Genomic DNA, 12,512 nt, shown 5'->3' with positions numbered 1-12,512 from the left:
GGAGGGGTGGGGGGGGACAGCCGTCACCTATCATGGGCTTCCAAGCCCTCAGAGGAGTGTGCCCTGCTCTTGTGCCTCCGCCATGCAGAGGCTAAGGTGAGCCCCGAGTTTCCACTCCCTTGGGGAGCCACTGAGGCCATCCCCCCGCCTCTAGGTCAGTACGGGACCTGGCATTGATATTATCGATGGTGCTCAATAAACTGAGTGAAGTAAGGATACGACAATATGAAGGGTACAGATGCGTGGCCAATAACAGAGCTCAAGAAAGAGCCTGGGCCAGAGAGACCCGCTGGAGGGTCTCTGCCCTGCGTTCAGGATCAGGGAAAAGCTCAAACAAGCCATTCTAGTGAAACAAAGCAATCAGTAAGGAGACTGGGGGGAATTTATTCATTCATCCAACGCCACTGATCACTCCCTCCTTCTTGCAAATCTCTATTCCCATGGGTTCCGTTGCAGTCTGCCTGGCCAGAGCTATCTACTGAGTACCTACTGTGTGCCAGATGCTGGGCTGGGCACTGGGGCTGGGGCGACTGGGAAAGACACAGACCCTGTGCTGGCGGAGAAGTCACAGGCGTGAACAACCACATCCGGAGGCAGAAAAGATCTGTGATAGAAGTGGCTGGATTCACACGTGCAGGGAAGATCTGGGAAGCTTCCCAAAGGAGGTGGCCTGAGTGGGAGATCCATAGGGGAAGGAGGGGGAAGAGCCTTCTAGGGCTTTCTAGGGAGCTGCACGAGCAAGAGTCTAGGAGTGATAGGAGGAGGGAGAGAGAGAGGAAGGGAACATGGAAACATGGCATGTTCTGAGAAGCGGCCCGGGCCCCGTGAGAGGGACGGAGCCAGCGCACCCCAGGGCACGGGCACTCCGCCTTGAGGGAGAAGACCACGGCGGGGAGCATAATGGTGGCCACCGTGAGCCCGCGTGGTCAGCGCCTCCTGCCTCCTGACACTTTCTCGTTAGTCTTACTTGGTTCTCCCAGCAACCCCGTGAGGTGGAGGACTGGATTCTATGCCCCATTTGCCAGAAGGGAACTGAGGCCCGGGAAGGTGAGGCAGTTGATAGCCCCTAGGGAAAGCAGTGCATTCGACTCCCGCCCCTTATTAAAAATAAGGGTGCAGGTATATATTTACTGCCCAGTGGAGCACTATGGGTAATGCATCGCTAGACGAAAAGGCAGCTATGGAACAATACGTACAGTATCATTCTGATTTCGTCTTAAAAAAAAAAAAAAAGATGGTTATGCAGAGAAACCTGGAGATCGAGAAATTAATATAGCGAGAAAAAAATAAGAGAAGGGATTTCCTACAAGACGATCAGTGGTCCTTCTGAGTGGTGGGGATCACGGTCTTTTTCAGCATCCTCCAGAGTGCTTTAGTAACAAGCGATTATTTATTCCTTTGATCAGAATCAAGAGTGACAAGAGGTAGAAAGAAAAGAACAGTGCACAGGGAGTCGGGGGCGGGGGGTGCGGGCGGCCGTGCCTGTCACTGACCAGTCCCCCGCCGGCTCCTTTGACCAGGCGCCCACGCCCAGGTGGTCCAGGTGAACGACTCCATGTACGGTTTCATCGGCACGGACGTGGTCCTGCACTGTAGCTTCGCCAACCCGCTGCCCGGCGTGAAGATCACCCAGGTCACGTGGCAGAAGGCCACCAACGGCTCCAAGCAGAATGTGGCCATCTACAACCCCGCCATGGGCGTCTCCGTGCTGGCTCCCTACCGTGAGCGCGTAGAATTCCTGCGGCCCTCTTTCACCGACGGCACCATCCGCCTCTCCCGCCTTGAGCTGGAGGACGAGGGCGTCTACATCTGCGAGTTCGCCACCTTCCCTGCCGGCAATCGAGAGAGCCAGCTCAACCTCACTGTAATGGGTAAGCTGGCCTCACCCCTCCCTCCCTGCTCGTGCAGAGGCCCGTGGCCTGGCGCTTGGCCACCCTCGTCGTGTGCCTCGGTGGCCCCAGACAGTCTCCTTGGTTGGCATGCTCCCAAAGCTTCCGGTCCCTTCCGGCCAGGCTGTCCCACAGCTCACTCGGGATTGGGTGCAAGGCCTTAGCTGTGCACAGAGCTGAGGGTCACGGTTCGGGTTGGAAGCCCCACCACAGGGTACTTCGTGGGTGACCGGGAAGCAGGCAGAAGCTTCCGACACCACGGTAAGGAAAAGGGCCACGTGAGCCGCCGGCCTTGAGCACGCCAAGACTCCAGGAAGGCCTCCGCTTGACCAAAGGGGGTGCCAGGGAGGGCAGGAAGGACACAGGTTAGACAGGAAGCAGTCCCCATGAGAAGGGCTGGGAGGGGCTTTGGGCACAGCTCAGAGGCAGGGATGGCCAGGGTGACCTCCTGGGCCAGCACACCTTGGATGAAGCCGTAGCGCTAGCCCCACGGCTCCCTCTGCTTCCCCGCAGCCAAACCCACCAACTGGGTAGAGGGCACCCAGACGGTGCTTCGAGCCAAGAAGGGGCAGGATGACAAGGTCCTGGTGGCCACCTGTACCTCGGCCAACGGGAAGCCTCCCAGCGTGGTGTCCTGGGAAACGCGCCTGAAGGGCGAGGCGGAGTACCAAGAGATCCGGAACCCCAACGGCACGGTGACCGTCATTAGCCGCTACCGCCTGGTGCCCAGCCGGGAAGCCCACCAGCAGACCCTGGCCTGCATCGTCAACTACCACATGGACCGCTTCCGGGAAAGCCTCACCCTCAACGTGCAATGTGAGCAGGGCGCAGCGCAGGCGGGTTTCGGGGTGGGGGGTGCTGCTGTCCCCTCCTACCGCCCCACTCTGGCCAGCCCTCCCTCCTCCTTTGCTCCGATCTCTCTTCCTTTGCTTCCTTTGCCCCCTTTCTGCTCCTGCCCGCCCCCCAGCCTTCCCCTCCCTTTCTCTTTTCGGGGGTGCGTTGTCCTCCCCCCTCTCTTTTCCCCATCTCCTTCCTGTGCCCATCTGTCCTCCTCCTTCCTCCATTCCCTTGCTGCTTCTGCTCCGAGGGTCCTCCCCCCTCTCTCCCCATCTTCCAGCTCTTTCCATGTCACTGCCCCTTCCACCCCAGCCCCATCTGAGGCTCACTCCCTCGCCCCAAGCTCTGCTCTCCTGACCTCACCCTTCTCAAACATCGTCCCTTGCCCCACAGACGAGCCCGAGGTGACCATCGAGGGGTTTGATGGGAACTGGTACCTGCAGCGGACGGATGTGAAGCTCACGTGCAAAGCCGATGCTAACCCCCCTGCCACCGACTACCACTGGACCACGTAAGTGCTCTGGGGCTGGCTGGTCGCCTTGGAGGGTGCCTAGCTGGTCACAGGGAGGCACACCACCCCACCTCCAGGAGCATTACGTGGGGAGAAAGTTAGGGTCTTGGTTCAGGATTCTCAGTGAGAAGGGGAGGGGCTGCGAGAGACCCCAGCCACGACAACATCAGGGTCAGTGGGACAAACCATTCTGCCAGAGGGGGATCCCCTCATCAACCGCCTGCCTTCTTCCCCCTAATAAAGAATCTAGTCGTTCTCCTTTGGTGATTCAGTCTGAGTCACTCCCACCCCAGCCCCCGGTATTTATTTTTATCGAGGTGTCCCCAGGGAAGCTGGCTTTCTGGAGCATCCCAGATCTTTCTTTGTTCCCGTTCCTTCTCTCCAGCACCCCCAGATTCTCAAGGAGGGGGCAGCCGTCACCCCAGAATGCCTGCGTCCGTGGAGTGCTTGCCCCGTACCCTGCCGTGCCATTCTTGGCTTCACAGTCTTTGAGCCTGGCTCTTGAAGGGTCCTGTCTGCCCCTCCAGCCGGCTCTGATGGCCTGAGCCAAGGTTCTTCCCAGAGAAAAGCTGGATGGGACGCATAGAAAGGAGGATATGGGGGAAGCCAGGAAGCGGGTTGACGTGGATGGCCAGGAGATGGCTGCCCACATTGTCTACACTCTGTTTCCTGGAAGTAGAAGGCATTGGCCTGCCCTAGCTAGTTCTCACCCTCCACTTTCTGGAGCCAGAAGTGTTATCTGAAGGTACAAGTGACCAGTTTCGGCTCTGTGTACCAGGGAGCTGCTAGGTCCAACAGAATAATAGCTTTGTGACATCGAAAATCAGGAGGAGGCTCCCCTGTGTCTCCCCCAGGAAAATGGCCTAGGATATGCCCAGCAAGAAAATGAGATAGTGTACCGGAGCACGATTCCTCCACATGGGTCACATCTCATCACCTGAGCAGCTTGTTAAGATACAGATCTCCAAGCCGTGGCCCAAGCGGTTCAACCTCAGTAGATCTGGGGTGAGAACCCGAACATCTATATTATCAACTAGCAACCCAGGAAACCAACGACCAACCACCAGGAACCTGGCGTAGTTGGGAGAGCACTGTGCCAGGAGCCAAAGACCTGGCTAGAGCCCCAGTTCTGTCACTTACTAGCTGTGTTCTTTGACCCTGAACTCAAAGAGCTTCTCGTCTGTTCAGTGGGACCAGTCCCTTTCCGGCCTGTCTACATCTCAGTGCTGGGACGTGAGCGTGAGATGCCGAATAATGGGAATCTGCCAAACGCAAGAGATTATTGTCGTGGTTATTGTTGGTACTCCGTCCAAGACAGACCCTACCTATCAACTCAGCAAGAGGGCTGGGAGTCTTGGAGGCTGGGTGACACCCGGGGAAGCTTCTGGGCTGGAGGGTCATAACCCACTGCCATGTCTCCCCATCCCTGCAGGCTGAATGGCTCTCTCCCCAAGGGCGTGGAGGCCCAGAACCGAACCCTCTTCTTCAGGGGGCCTATCAACTACAGCCTGGCAGGGACCTACGTGTGTGAGGCCACCAACCCCATCGGCACCCGCTCGGGCCAGGTGGAGGTCAATATCACAGGTAGGAAGCTGTCCCCTGTCCTGCCTCTCCCCACCCACTGCTCTGCCTTTGGGGCTAGGTCACTGCAGGAAGTTTCTATCTCCCCTTCCTCTGGTTCTCTCCTGAGCTCTGGCCACTGGCCTTGCTTTGCTTTTCTCTTTCCTCTGTTGAGGCTGTGTGTGAAACAGGGTGACCCCCGATCAGAGAGGGATCAGAGAGAGGTTCCAGCAGAGAGGAAGTGGGTGCTGTTGCGGGTGGGGGAACGGTGCGGGGACAGGTGTTAGAGCCTGCCCAGGTCCTGTGATGCCGGCTTGGTGGGGCTGGGCTTGGAGGTGGAGCTCATTTGCTCCTGCAGTTCAGGAAACCCGCACAGACAGGCGGGAGGGTGAGGCTGTCCTCAAGCAGGGACACTGGAGGAGACACAAGGAGACAGCCCAGAGCCATGGTGGTCGTGTGCCCTGAATTGCTGTCTTCCCTGCATTTTTCTCTGTGTCGGTGCAGATGAAGAGATTCGGCCGCCTGACCCTCTCAGGGCAAAGGGAGCAAAGAGCTAGGATGTCCTGGGGGAGCCTTCATGTGGGCCATGAAGGGAGCATGGGTTTTAATGTCAGACAGCAGGGATGTGGACAAGTGCTCCTCGGAAAATGGGCATAATTCGAGGTGCCTTGAAAGCTTCTTGTCGGAATATACGTAATGTGGGCCAAGGACCTAGTGCAGACGAGCCTGTCAATAAATGGCCCCTGCTCTATGATCATTATCTTGGCCCCTGTCATTATCATTATTAATGGGAGGATCAAAACAAGCCAAGAGAGGGGTAAACTTGCCATCACAGCTTCACAGCCAGAAGAGGGAGTGTCTTTAACATTGTGGCTGAGGCAGTTGCAGGAAAAGAAAGTGACAGAAAGAAACACCTGGGACGGGCAGGGGTGTCATGCGGCTGGGGGGATGGACAGGAAGTGACCTCAGGGAGATGTTGAGCCGGGCTCCGGAGTCTGGGAAGTTGGGAAGTGGTTGCTGGACTCCAGGCACAGGACTTGGGCAAGCCCTACAGACACATCGGCTCCGGGTCCGCGTCCCAGAAGTAGGAGACCTCATGTGTGGGTCCATCCGAGGCACAGCGGCAAAAGGAGCTGTCCAGTCACACTCGGGGCCGTTCCGTCCCACTCTCACCAGGGGGAGGTGGAGTCACTTGTCGATTGCTGTTTTCTTCAACTCCCTGCCCGTGGCGCTCACACTGGTCAACTCCCTGCCCGTGAACCAGAAGTAATAGAAGCGTCCGAGGTGGAGCCTGGGAAAAGCTACGGCAGCCCGTCCTCCAGGCTAGGGTTGGGGGCGGTGGGGAGGGGGAGGGCCAGAAGCACAGACTTGTCCCCTCCTGGAGAGAATTTGGGCAAAGCTCAGTAAGAGCCTCACGGGTGCCCGAGCTCTGGCCGTGGGGCCATGGGACAGACAGGGATGAGGAGTATTCATAAGGGAGCATAACCACGCCACAGGGAGGCGTGTCGTACGGGGGCCATGTCAGACTTGGCCTGAGTGTGGTCACGTAGCGGTTCTTCCTGGCTGTGTCGCTTTCACGTCTCAGAGTCTCAGCTTCCCAGTCTGCGTGACAGAGATCATATATTTATCTCAGGCCAGATGCATACTCTGCTGGCTGGAGACACTGCTGACTGGGAAGTCAGGGGAGGGGGCCAAGAAACGGGAGCAGTGATCTCCCGTGATCCTACCCCTGGCATGAGTGGACCAGCCAGAGGCCCTTCTAGGCTAATGGGGCCAGGTGGCGCTACCCAGCTAAGTCGGGGCCTCCCTTCTCCCAAAGCTCGAGAGGCGGCAGGATGGCTGTGAATGCACGCGGCTCATCAGGGACTCAATGGCATCCAGGAGCAAGGAGGAAGGGAAGGGGGCACTTCCCAGGCCCAGGCTAAAGAAAAGAGAGGAAAGGGAGGACGCGAAGCCAGCCGTGGAGGCGGGCCGTCTCCTTGGGGCTGATGGCAGCAGTGGGATGCCCCGCGTGGGATCTGTGGTCAGGCCTAGCTGGCCTGTGGGCAGGCGGGCCAAGCTGCCCAGGGCTCCAGCTGGAAGACGCATGCGGCATAGCCTCCCGTGCTCCCCGGAGGCACAGAGAGAGACAGGGCTGGTAAGCAAAGTCACACGCAGGTGACTTGCATGAGGACACTCTTGTTGACAGCCCAGTTAGGCAGAGGCCAGGGACGCGTGGTGCCCACTGAATCACTGATGGGCCCGGGAGCCGTTTAGCCCGCCCTCCCGAGGGAGGACCTCTCGGGCCCGCAAGACGGCTCAGCCGGGAAGCCTGAGCCTTTTCACAGCCATGTGTTCTGGCACTCATGGCCAATCTCCGAGCAGCCGCTGACACCACCGGCCCTTGTCCCACATCAGCTGGTGCCTATCACGTTCTCTGGGGGCCCACTGTGGGGGCGCAGCCATGCCCTGTGCTCCAAGCCCCACTGGTCAGGAGGGAATGCATCAGCGAGACGGATAAGTGGAAATTTAATTTTTCATTCTGGCCATCCGTTCGGGTAATAGCTTTGCCCTGGGCGCATCTGGAGAGGAAAATGAAGAGAAGCCAGGGCAGGGGTGGGAGGAGGCGGGCCGCAGGGTGTGTGCCAGAGACACGTGCGTGTGCAGGGCACACGTGTGCGGGGCACTGCACCTGCACAGGCTTCTCAGGGCCCCGGACCCTGGAGAAGGTGGCATTTGAGTTGTTCCTACAAGGATGAGTGGGCAGTGATGGAGGGTGGGGGTCCCCAGGCAGGGGAAGCTTGTGGGAGGAGAATAGTGGGAGCACTGGAAGGAGTGGGGCTTTCTCTGTGTCGCCAAAGGGGAGCCTCTCGAGGGTTCTCAGCAGAGAGGCAGGTGGTTTAGACCAAGCGTTTGGGAGGGGCTGTACAGTGAGGAAGCAACAGGCCTCGGCTGTGGTCATGAGGACGAAGAGACAGACTCCCCAGAATTGGCGTGGACGTGTCCATGGGGCCCGGGGCCCTCACACAGGCCCATTTTTGAGATCTGAGTACTGAGAGCAATTTCATGGGGTTAGCCCAACAGTCACAAAACAACCCAGTGAGCTTCCTTCCCTTCTCCCTCCAGGGGTAATGTGAAAGGTGGGGATGGGCGCTCAGGGTACGGCCTTGACCAGATGAAAAAGGCCAAATGGGGCAGCATCTATCCCTGGGACGGGGGCTATTGGGAAAAGAGTATCCAGGCTGCTCTAGGAGCAGAGCAGGGAGGCCACTGTGGTGCAAGCGTCTGGCCCAGATCCCATTTCCGGGAAGCCCCAGGTTCATCCACTGGGGACAACCACTTGAAGGTGAAGGTAACAGGGCTCCTCCCTCTTAGACCGGGTGTTCCTGTGACCGCGTGTTGGTGGGGCTTCGGGGTCCTTTTGGGACGGAGGGCGCATGCCTCTGAGCGTGTAAACGCAAGCAGACGAGCGCCTATGTGCAGGCCGAGTGGGCACACGGGAACCCTGGCTGTGCCATGGGCAAACGTGCCTTTCTGCAGGCGGGCAGATGGCAGGGTGTGTCGGGGAGCCCCTGAACAGACAGCTGTGTCTGCGCCCCTGGGAGGATTCGGTCCTGCTCCAGCGTGACGAAGCCCTGCCCCGTGGCCTACACAGCTGCTGCAGCTGTCTGACCCCGGGCCTTCCCACTCTCCCTGCGGCCCCTGCCCTGCACACTGGGAGCTGTGGTTCCAGCAGCTTCCCGGCCTCATCCCGTGATGCTAGAGCATTTCCCGCCTGCCTGAGGAAGCACCAGGCGTTGGTTCTAGAAGCAAGCCCAAACATCCTCTTTGACGCTAAAACTCCTCCAGATCCCAGAACCAGACCATAAACCCTAACCTGCCCTCCACCTCAGATCCACCCAAAGCCCCTGTACCAGCCCACCCGTCCCAGTCAGGAAACCTTGGCCCCAAAGGAATGCAGAGCTCCCACTGCCCCCAGGGTCCCGGCCAGCCTGCCATCCCGGAGTGGAGGCTGCAGGAAAGGGGGCTGAGCTGCCCGCTTTGTAAGACGATGTAAGGGAGGCCTGTGAGACCCCACCACCCAGCTCTTCTCTCCCCGGCCAGCAGAGGCCCTTGAGGCTCTGCTTCTGGCGCCCCAGGAACTACTAGCTGACCGTGACAGCTGGAAGGACGGAGGGGGCGGGCGGGTGCTTCATTCCACACCAAGCAGCCGCCTCTCCTTGCAGATGAATGAGGTCCCCATATGGCATCTTCACACGGAAGTCTGCAATGCTGGACAGTCATCTCAGCCATTTGTCTACCTCTAGGCAGACCTGGCCCTAAAGCAGATAACCAGGGTCCCCTCTGGTCCCAAAAGAACCCCAGGGAAGAGTAAACTCCCTTAGGACTCGGGGAAGAAAAGTGAAACAGAAGGACCTAGAGGAAAACCCAGAGGCTCAGCTCTAAGACAAGCTTTGCCTTGACACAATTCATTCAACAGGTGTTCTTGAACTCCGGCCACATGCCAGGCAGTGGCCTGTCCCTGTCCCTCTGGAGTCTGTGTTTTAGCACAGAAGGAGGACAGACAGCAAACAGATAGAATACATTTGAAAAATTACAGTCATTTTGAAGGTGACTTGGAGAAAAGAGCAAGGTCAAGGGGTCCCAAGTACAGGGGTGGGGTTTGTGAGCTGTGGTTTTAGACAGGGCAGTCAGGGGAGGCGTTGGTGAGAAGGTGATGTCAATGAGAAGTTTGATCCAGGCCCTGAAGGAGGTGAAGGAGTAACCTGAGACATGGGAGCAGAGTCTTCCTGGGTGGAGAGCAGCCAGTGCAAAGGCCCTGAGGAAGTTTGGAGCAGAGTGAGCCAGGAGGAAAGCAAGAGATGGAATCAGAGGTGGAGAGCAGAGGCACGGGTCATGTAGAGCATTTGAAGCTCTTCAGACGTAACAGGATCTCTGTGGCTCCTGTGTTCAAGATCATCTCTAGAGGCAAAAGGTAGAATCGGGGAAGCCGGTTAGGCAATTACTACAATAATCCAGGTGACCGATGATGGTAGCATGGATTAGAGAGGTGGTGATGGTGGGAAATGGTCAGATTCTAGATTTAGTTTAAATTCAAACTTACACACTAATTTGGGACACAAGCCACGCCCATGAAACGGGAAGTAAACTACCATACTGTGAGTAGTGGGGGCCAAAAACTTCAGTCTAGTCAAATAAAACGTAGGAGAGCTTTATTTTCATTGGGTCTCTGCTGGCGCAAAAAGCGTAAGAATAAATATAATGGAACGTGTGCTGCACACAACTGTAACACACTGAATGGAAGCAGTCCCAAATTGTCACGAGTCCGCCATCTCCCCAGCTCTTCTCCTCGCTCCTTCGGGAGAGAACTTTAGCCATTTGAAAACTGGCGGAAGGACCAGAGCCAATTGTGGTGGATCCTGATTTGCATTTACTACAGGGTGTTTCATCAGAGGCTTTACCATCATATATCAGTATATGACAAATGGAATGGAATTGGGTATTGTTTCTACTAGAATGAGATGTGTAGACCATTAATACATGAAAGTTCAACAGAGAACAGGGAAGTGTGAGCTGGAGAAGGCCAGGCCGCACAAAGACAGGACTGAAGAATGGAAATGGGCACAAGGGGATGAGGAAGGGCATTCCTGGCAGAGTGAACAGCATGAGCAAAGGCTTGAAGGAAAGAATCAACTTGGACAGCAAGGATGGTGAGTTAGCCAAGGCCAAGATCAAGTGGCGTGATGAAAGCTCTGAAGCCCAGACTGGCGTGGTCCAGCAGGCAGTGGGGAGGGACGTTATTGCTAGTCTTTGAGAAAGGGAGTGGCAGTGTGTATGCAATGGAAATTAACCTGGTGACTGTGGATGGTGACTGAAAGAGAACAGAGACCAAATGAAGGTGGGAGATTCAGGAATCTACAGTAAAACCTGGCATGAAGTGGTAAGCAATTGAATAGGAGAAGTCAACAAGATTTGATGGAAAGACTTGAAACGTAGTTCCCTCCATTTGGATAGCTTTCTTATTCTCTTGGCCTCTCCAAGTCCTTGCCATCCTTCAAGGCTTGGCTTAAGTCTTTCTGAGAAACATTTTCTAACTCCAGGCCACAGTGCCCTCTTTCCCCTGCATTCCTGAGGCACTTCTCTGCCACTGTCCTTGATTGTCTGCGGGCGGCTTTATCCCTAAGGGTGTCATTTGGTTCCCCAGATAGGCTGTGAGTTTTTTGTATCCTGTGACTAGCAAATTGATTGGATAGGTGGGTGGATGAGTGGATTGGTAGATGGGTACATGGGTGGATAGATGGATGGATGGACAGATGGGTAGATGGGTGGGGGGATAGATGTATGGGTAGGTGTGTGGGTGGATGGGTGGATGTATGTATGGATGGATGGATGGATGGGTGGATGGATGGATGGGTGGATGGATGGATGGATGGATGGGTGGATGGATGGATGGATGGGTGGATGGTTGGGTAGATGGATGGGTGGATGGATAGATGGGTGGGTGGGTGGATGGATGGATCGTGGATGGATGGATAGATGAGTGAGTGGATGGATGGATGGATGGATGGATAAGTGGACAGGTGGGTGGGTGGGTGGGTGGATAGATGGATGGACAGATTAGTGGATGGGTGGGTATATGGGTGAAGCAATGAGGCAGTTGTACAGAGGAGAGAGCACTCAGATATGGGGTGAGAACTGAAGAGGGAGCAGACGAGTAGAAAGTATGGAAGAGGCCAGGTTCCTATTAGCTGCCTTTTGGGTGTGCCTTGTGGAGGCAGCTCCCACTTCCTGGGGAGCAGGTGTGCAGCCCTTTTAAAGGCAGTAAACAGACCTGGTGAAGCAGGAGAAGCTTGAGGTTCCACGGAAACCGTTCTGGAAGTGAGCGGTGAGGACAAATATTCAATAAATATTTATTGGGCAGCCACTCGGTGACCTACACTGAGGACACAGTGGTGACAAGTGGTTGTGTTTCTCTGCCAACTCCTGCATGTGGAGAGGCCGGGAACGGGAGCATCTGGGTGGTCCCTGCTCAGCCATGTGACTACAGGCAAATCGCCTCCCCTTGTCGGGGCCCCCGTGATTTCATCAGCCCTTCCAGCCTGGACTCCCGGAAGTCCTTTCCTCTTCTCTTCTAGAGCCTCTGCCCTGCTCTTGCCTGCTGCTGCCAGCACCCCACCCACTCACACACATGGCCGGAGTGGGCCGGCTTTACCTCTGGGAGGAGGGAGTGGGCCCATAGGAGGAACAGGATTCCCGTGGAATGAGTGATGCTCAATCAGGGAGTGAGCTGGCAGAAACCGATTCCCAGGGACCGGAACAAATGCCCAAACCATACACCTTTACCCTGGCCTAAAGAGAGGAGGGCCTAGAATAGCCCAGCAGCCCTCCCAGGTTCCCTGGAAAACCTGCCCACCTGTGCCTCCTGACCGGGGCCAACCGTGGTCTCCGGTGCCACCCTGTGGTGGTGCTGGGAACCGCCTCCCTCAGTCTCCCCTCCGGGCAGCATTGACCACAGCGCGGGCAGTCACCCGCCCAGCCTTCCCTCCCTCCCACCTACTTCCTTTCCCTCCTTTCCACCTTTCCTGCTTTCTTGTTTCCACCCTGTCCTCAGCGCGCCCATGGTCGTACACATACGTTCATCGCATCAGCACAGGTATGCAGGCTCGCCGTGACGGGCCAGGGTGTGCCCGGGCACGCGCTCCCTGGTAACGCCACTCGTCATCGTGGCCGTGAAC

General features: G+C 56.9%; 1 protein-coding gene across 2 annotated transcripts in view; it reads left to right on the top strand.

The window, feature by feature from the left end:
* The window catches only part of NECTIN1 (nectin cell adhesion molecule 1), a 93,247-nt gene that overhangs the window by 44,500 nt on the left and 36,235 nt on the right, over positions 1-12,512 (top strand). For both annotated transcript variants that reach the window (XM_043579632.1, XM_043579631.1), the window contains exons 2-5: positions 1,521-1,871; positions 2,403-2,705; positions 3,120-3,237; positions 4,670-4,821. In XM_043579632.1, the coding sequence (XP_043435567.1) occupies positions 1,521-1,871; positions 2,403-2,705; positions 3,120-3,237; positions 4,670-4,821 (924 nt within the window). The remainder of the gene's footprint in view (positions 1-1,520; positions 1,872-2,402; positions 2,706-3,119; positions 3,238-4,669; positions 4,822-12,512) is intronic.

The sequence above is a fragment of the Prionailurus bengalensis genome, chromosome D1 (assembly GCF_016509475.1).
Source record: "Prionailurus bengalensis isolate Pbe53 chromosome D1, Fcat_Pben_1.1_paternal_pri, whole genome shotgun sequence".
NCBI lineage: Eukaryota > Metazoa > Chordata > Mammalia > Carnivora > Felidae > Prionailurus > Prionailurus bengalensis.
This window is presented reverse-complemented; position numbering and strand designations above follow the sequence as displayed.